Raw genomic sequence first — 7,427 nt, 5'->3', positions numbered from 1 at the left:
TGGCTTTTTTCTTTTTGCTTATGTGGTGCTGAGGAATCGAACCCAGGGCCTCATGCATGCAAGGCAAGCACTCTACCACTGAGCCACCTTCCCAGCCCAATCATGAGATTCTTATCTCCAATAAACTGCCGAAAAGCTGGAAGTAGGGGCTAGGCATGTGGCTTAGTGGTAAAGTGCTTGCCTAGCAAGCATGAGGCCATGGATTCAATTCCTCATACACAGAAAAAGCCAGAAGTGGCACTGTGGCTCAAGTAGTAGAATGCTAGCCTTGAGCAAAAGATGCTCAGGGACAGTGAGCGGGCCCTAAGTTCAAGCCCTACACACACACACACACACACACACACACACACTTAAAAAATAAGTACTACTGACTTTGACTTTGGTTTTTTGGGTGTGTGGGTGTGCACACATGTGTGCATGTATGTGTGTGCACTTGTGTACAGCAACCCTAGAGCTTAAACTCAGGACCTAGGAGCTGACCTTCAGCTTTGTTGGTGGTGGTGGTATTATTGTTCAAGGCTAGCACTTTACCAGTTGAGGCACAGTTCCACTTCCAGCTTTTTTTGGTGATTAATTGGAGATAAGAGACTCAGAGAGCTGGGCGCTGTTGACTTACACCTCTGAGGATCCCGGTTCAAAGCCAGCCCAGGGAGGAAAGTCCGGAGACTTTTTTTGGGGGGGGGAGGTTCCAATCATGGGGCCTGAACTCTGGGCCTGGGCGTTGTCCCTCAGCTCTTCAGCTCAAGGCCAGCGCTCTACCACTTGAGCCACAGCACCTCTTCCGGCTTTTTTGTTTTTGCTTATGTGGTGCTGAGGAATCAAACCCAGAGCCTCATGCATGCAAGGCAAGCGCTCTACCACTGAGCCACCTTCCCAGCCCTCCGGAGACTCTTATCACCAATAAATCAACAGAAAACCAGAAGTGGTGCTGTAGCTTAAATGGTAGAGCACTAGCTTTGAGCTGAAGAGCTGAGAGACAGTGCCCAGGCCCAGAGGTCAAGCCCATGACCAACAACAAAAAAAAAGAGAGAGACTTTCCTGCCCAGACTGGCTTTGAACCACAGTCCTCAGATTTCAGCCTCTTGAGTAGCTAGGATTAACAAGCATGAGCCACTTTTGCCCAGTTTGAGATTTTTTTCTTAATTAGAAAGGAAAACACCCAATTAAATAGCAATAGCAAACTTTTAGTAAAAATACATGCATAGGAATGCAGGAAACGCTAATTGTTTTCTCCTTAGGAAGGGCAGAAATAGTCATAGAAGACTAGAAAGAATAGGGTTTATGATTGAGTAAGGCATCCTATACTTAAAACTCACTCAGCTGCTCTCTGAATGTTCTCTTTCTAATTGGCAGGTTTTCCCCACTCTTTCTTACTTTTTAAGAGGAGTCCTTCCCAGCACTGTTTTCACAATGTACTATATCTATGTATTGGCCACCATTCATATGCTCTGTCTTTAGATGGTGGCCAGGCATTCAAAGAGCTACCTCTGTGTACAAATCAGCCAGCTCAGTTTCCTGAACTGGGTTCTAAAATCAAAATGCCTTTTGATTCTACCAGTTTATTATACTTTTCCTAATTTCTCTAGTTAATGCTATTGAAAGGGAGCATACTAGGTGATAGCTAAACCTAGGATTTATGGACTGATTAATTTTCAATGTCGCTAGCTGAACCAAACAAACTTAGCTCTTCAGATATGTCACTTAATGCTAGAATTTATCAGTCTTTCTATGCACTTTTTATGTTTAATCTTAATTCAGCTGCCAAGTTCCATGGCATATTAGGTGTCTCACTGGAGATGTGTTTGGACATGACTCTTCTTCCTGAAGCACATGAGATATCCACAAACATCACAGCCAGGTCCCACTCTTCTCCTGAATCTCATTTCAAGTTATTCTGTTTTCGTCTCTGACTTCTTTTCCTTCTTTGAGCCATTTCTCCCAGTAGAAGCAAAAATAGCAGAAAGCTCAATGGTGATTAATTCTGAAAGCAACAATATGAATGATTACTACTTCTTTGGACTTTTCTGTTTTTAAAATTAAGAACACAATTCACACACCGTGATATTATTATACTAGTAAATTTTGAAATGGGTTATATGTCCTACCATCATTCTAGGGAAAAAATTATTATTATTATTATTATTTCATTGTTGGTTGTGAGGCTTGAACTCAGGGCCTGGGCACTGCCCCTGAGCCTCTTTGTGCTCAAGGTTAGCATTCTACCACTTGAGCCACAGTGCCACTGCCAGATTTTGATTAGTTTATTGGGGATAAGACTCTCTTGGGGAGTTTTCTGCCCAGGCTGGCTTTGAACCGCAGTCCTCAAATCTCAGCCTCCTGAGTAGCTAGGATTACAAGCGTGAGTCATCAGCACCCAGCAAAACTTTCTTATAAAATAGTTTATGGCTAGAGAGGAATGAGAGCAGTAGTGGAAGTGAATTTGACCAAAGTATGTTATATATGTATATGCAAATAATGCAGTAAAACCTCTTTGTGCAATTAATATATGCTAATGAAAAAAACTAGCTCATAGAACAAAAGACAGACAATGAAAATAAGTCTGTAATAGTAAAAATAAGTGGTCTAAATTCACCTATTAAAGGAATTCTTCAGAGCTGATTACAGTATCTTGTGCCTCTAATCCCACCTACTCAAGACAGAGATTAGAGGACTGGGGCTCAAGGATAGCTGAGGCAAAAAGCATGAGATCTTATCAGAAAAATAACCTAAAACTAAAAGGTTTGAGGGTAGAGGGGCTGGGAAGGTGGCTCAGTGGTAGAGCGCTTGCCTTGCATGCATGAGGCCCTGGGTTCGATTCCTCAGCACCACATAAGCAAAAAGAAAAAAGCCGGAAGTGGCGCTGTGGCTCAAGTGGTAGAGCGCTAGCCTTGAGCTGAAGAGCTGAGGGACAGCACCCAGGCCCAGAGTTCAGGCCCCACGACCGGACCCAAAAAAACAAACAAAAAAAAAAAAAACATACTGCTCAGTAGCATATATTTTGCAGTTTTAATGCCTTTTCACATCGGTACATAAGGAGCTTCCTCTTTTTTTTTATGGTTCCGTGGTATTTCATTAAATAGAGGTGTCATTTATTTAACTAGATTTCTGTAGATGAGCATTTGTTTCCTGTCTTTTGTTCTAACAGTTTTTATGAGAAACTTTGCATATGTCATTTTGTATATGTCTATAAAGAAAATGATTATAAGATAAATTCATAGAAGAGGAATTACTTAGTTGATGATGTATCTATATATATCTATATATAGATATACATAGATATATATATATTAAGAATGTAGTACATAACATTTTACAGGTTGAGTTGAGGATACAAGTCAGTGGTAAATCATTTTAAAGTTCTGAGTTGAATCCTTAACAGTACCTCCCACCCCCAAATTAATATATATTGCTAAATTGCCCTTCCTAGTCATTGGACCAATTTAGTACTGGTACTTGAAGTCAAGGCCGAGGTAGTGTCCACCTCTTGAGCCATACCTTCACTTCTGACTTTTTGGTGGTTAATTGGATATAAGAGTCTCAGGGGCTTTTCTGTCTAGGCTGGCTTTCAACCTCAATCTTAAGATCTCAGCCTCCTGAGTAACTAGGATTACAGGTGTGAGCCACTGGTACCAGGCTCAATAGATTAATTTATAGTGCCATTAGCAACATAGGGAAAATGCCTATTATTCCACTTCACTGCCAAGTCAGTGTGCCTTCAGTTTAATTTTTCTTGCCAAGCTGATGGGCGAGAAAATGGTATCTCAGTAGTTTTGATTTGTACTTTGTTGATTATAAATGAAGTTAAGCATTTTATCATATGATTAAGAGCTATTTATATTCCCCACAATGATTGTCCATATCATTTGCATACTCTCCTATTGAATTGTGGTTATCACTTAATGATCTGTAGAAACATTGTGTGTGTGTGTGTGTGTGTGTGCGCGCGCGCGCGTGTGTGTGTACGTGCGCACACTTGCTGGTCCTGGGGCTTGAACTCAGGACCTGGACACTGTCCTTGAGCTTTTTGTTCAAGGCTAGCACTCTACCACTTGAGCCACAACTCTACTTCTGGCTTTTTGGTAGTTTTTTATCAGAAATAAAAGTCTCAACAGGCACTGGTGGCTCATGCCTGTAATCCTAGCTATTCAGGAGGCTGAGATCTAAGGATCTTGGATCAAAGCCAGCCCAGCAGGAAAGTCCATGAGATTCTTATCTCCAGTTAACACCAGAAAATCAGAAAGTGATGCTGTGGCTCAAATGGTAGAGTGCTCTCCTTGAGCTGAAGAGCTCAGCGACACTGCCTAGGCCCAGAGTTCAAACCCCATGACCAACACAAAATAAGTCTCAGGGCTGGGAAGGTGGCTTAGTGATAGAGCGCTTGCCTTGCATGCATGAGGGCCCTGGGTTCAATTCTTCAGCACCACATAAGCAGAAAAAAAAAAGCCGGAAGTGGTGCTATGGCTCAAGTGGTAGCGCGCTAACCTTGAGCTAAAGAGCTGAGGGACAGCACCTAGGCCCAGAGTTCAGGCCCCATGACCGGACCCAAGAAAAAAACCCAAAAAACAAAAAATAAGTCTCATGGAATTTCCTGTTGGCTTCAAACTACAGTCCTTAGATTTCAGCCTCCTGAGTTACTAGGATTATAGGCATAAGCCACAGGGGCTTGGCTAGAAACTTTTAATAAAGTAATTAACGAAGGCTGGGAAGATGGCTCTGTGGTAGAGTTCTTGCTTTGCATGCATGAGGCCCTGGGTTCAATTCCTCAGCACCACAAAAACAGAAAAAGCTGGAAGTGGCACTGCGGCTCAAATGGTAGAGTGCTAGCCTTGAGCTGAAGAGCTGAGGAACAGTGCCCAGGCCCATAGTTCAAGCCCTCCAATCAACAAAAAAATAAAATAAAATAAACATAAAGTAATTAACTGTTTGCCTATAAGATGAGCTACATTTTTGTTTCATGTTCACTGATTTTTTTTTTTTTTGGATCCGGTTGTGGGGCCTGAACTCTGGGCCTGGGCGCTGTCCCTCATCTCTTCAGCTCAAGGCTAGCGCTCTACCACTTGAGCCACAGTGCCACTTCCGGCTTTTTTCTTTTTGCTTATATGGTGCTGAGGAATCGAACCCAGGGCCTCAGGCTTGCAAGGCAAGCGCTCTACCACTGAGCCACCTTCCCAGCCCCATGTTCACTGATTTTTGTGAAGAAATCTTGTTTTTTTATGTGTCACATGTATTACTCTCTTATGACTTTTTAAAAGCAGTACTGGGCTTGGAACTGATGGCCTCATGCTTACTAGGCAGGTACTCTACCACTTGAGCCATTCCTCCTGCCCCTTTTTTATTATAAAGGAATTCTTCCACATAATTTTTATTGGTAGTGGTGGTCATAGGGCTTGAACTTGGGGCCTGGGTGCTGTCCCTGAACACTTTCACTTAAGGCTAGTGCTCTACCACTTTGAGCCACAGTACCACTTCCCGTGTTCTGGTTGTTAATTGGTGATAAGACTCTCATGGACTTTCCCAGGCTGGCTTTGAACTGTGATCTTCAGGTCTCAGCCTCCTGCGTGGCTAGGATTACAGGCATGAGCTACCAGTGCCAGGTTTCCAACATTACTTTTAAACTATTTGTATAGTTTCCTTCATTACTATTTACTTTAGTTATTAATGTTGAGAGTTTGGTCCATTAATGGGACAGAACATAGCTCACTGGTAGAACACATACTGAGTATGAGTTCTTGGGTTCAATCTCCACAACCTTCTCCAATCCCCTCAAAAAAGTTTGTGTAGTTAATTTACAGTGAAAAGTTTTTTTGGGTTTTTTTTTTTTTTGGTCAGTTGTGGGGCTTGAACTCTGGGCCTGGGTGCTAGCTCAAGGCAAGTGCTCTACTACTTGAGCCACAGCACCACTTCCGGTTTTCCCACAGACTTTCCTGTCAGAGCGGGTTTTGAACCAAGATCCTCAGATCTTAGCCTCCTGAGTAGCTAGGATTACAGGAGTGAGCCATCGGCGCCCCATGAAAAGTTTATCATATATTGACTACTTTCCTTTTTTTCAAAGGTTACCTGTTCAAGTTCTTTCTCTGAATATCATCTTTTCTCCAATAATTGGAAATACCAAAAGAGTAAATTTTATTTAAAAGTTTGGTAGATTAATTAGGGTCCATGGTCCCTAGAGAACATCTTTCTGTGGAAGGCACTGCTGGTTTGTGAGACTATTATCTCCAGTTAACTACCAAAAAGCCAGGAATAGAGCTTGGCTCAAGTGATAGAGCACTAGCCTTGAGCAAAAAAGCTCAGGGACAATGCACAGGCTTTGGCAGTTATGTGACCCAGTACTAGCGTATAACAACAACAACAAAATCTCTAGACTCAGAGCCATAGAGACAGAGACCTTGACAGAGATACTTCTCTGAATAAAGTTCTCCATACTCATCCTCCATTGTCCTGGACTTTATTCCTCAGAGAAGAACCTAGGAAGGCTTACAGGGCAGTGCTGACAGTAGAGCTGTAACACCAGCAGGCATTGTCTGCTGCTGAACTGAAACACTAAGTAGATACTGTCTGCTATAAGGCTGTTACCCTAGTGGTCTCTGCCAGCTGCAGAGCCACAAGGATGAATGGGTTCTGCCCACTGAAAGCATTAGCAGAAGAAAATTCTGTATGAATACCGTCTTTATGATTGTTAGTTCATCCTTGCCAAATTGGATAAGAGAAAAAAATGCTTTGTTTTGCAGGGAGTTTCCCATTGCAGTCCTGACACAGAGGACATTTCACTGTGCTATGCCAATCGCTCTGCAGCCCTGTTCCGCCTGGGTCAGTATGAAGTGAGTATCAGGGTGTCATGTCTGGGGCTGCACTGGAGGACAAAGCCTTCTCTCTGCTTCTTCCTCATAACACAAATCGACTGTGGTGGGCTGAATTGGAAATACACTGATAGACACCCTAATTGTCCCTCCTTTGATTTATTTCTCCATCACAGGTGACCATGCAGAGTGTTGTTGATCCACAAGAAAAAGCTATGGCATTACCTCCTCCTCCCCTGGAGGCATGGAATATTTCCAGTGAGCGTCTAGTTCTCTGTGTTGTCTTAGCTATAGATGTTGCTAGTAAGGCTTAGAGTTCCAAGTATGTCCAGAATATCTTCTTGTTCATTTGTTTCTCTTATTTAGTATAGAGTGTTAACATGATCGCTTTCATAATGTTGCCCACCCTCAAAAAGTTGTGTGTACAGGGAAGTGAGAGGTGTCTGTGGATCCCAGGGGTTAGACTTTGTGAAATGACTTTGTTCTCGGCACATAAATGTAGTAAAGATACTGAGAACTCCACCAGAGTTTTGAAAAGAAGTGACCAAAATCAGGTTTATGTTTATGACAGATCTTTCAAGGTTGTAAAATAGAGGCCTAAAGACCAGCTTTTTTTTCTTTTTTTTTTTT

At 42.4% G+C, this 7,427-nt stretch overlaps 1 protein-coding gene across 1 annotated transcript in view; it reads left to right on the top strand.

Annotated features, from left to right (window-relative positions):
- The window catches only part of Smyd4 (SET and MYND domain containing 4), a 50,494-nt gene that overhangs the window by 31,277 nt on the left and 11,790 nt on the right, over nt 1-7,427 (top strand). The window contains exons 4-5 of the mRNA XM_013016313.1: nt 6,729-6,818; nt 6,974-7,055. Coding sequence (XP_012871767.1) covers nt 6,729-6,818; nt 6,974-7,055 — 172 coding nt within the window. The remainder of the gene's footprint in view (nt 1-6,728; nt 6,819-6,973; nt 7,056-7,427) is intronic.

The sequence above is a fragment of the Dipodomys ordii genome, unplaced genomic scaffold (genome assembly GCF_000151885.1).
Source record: "Dipodomys ordii isolate 6190 unplaced genomic scaffold, Dord_2.0 Scaffold31, whole genome shotgun sequence".
Taxonomy (NCBI): domain Eukaryota; kingdom Metazoa; phylum Chordata; class Mammalia; order Rodentia; family Heteromyidae; genus Dipodomys; species Dipodomys ordii.
Note: the sequence above shows the minus strand (reverse complement) of the source record. Positions and strands in the feature narration are given on the sequence as shown.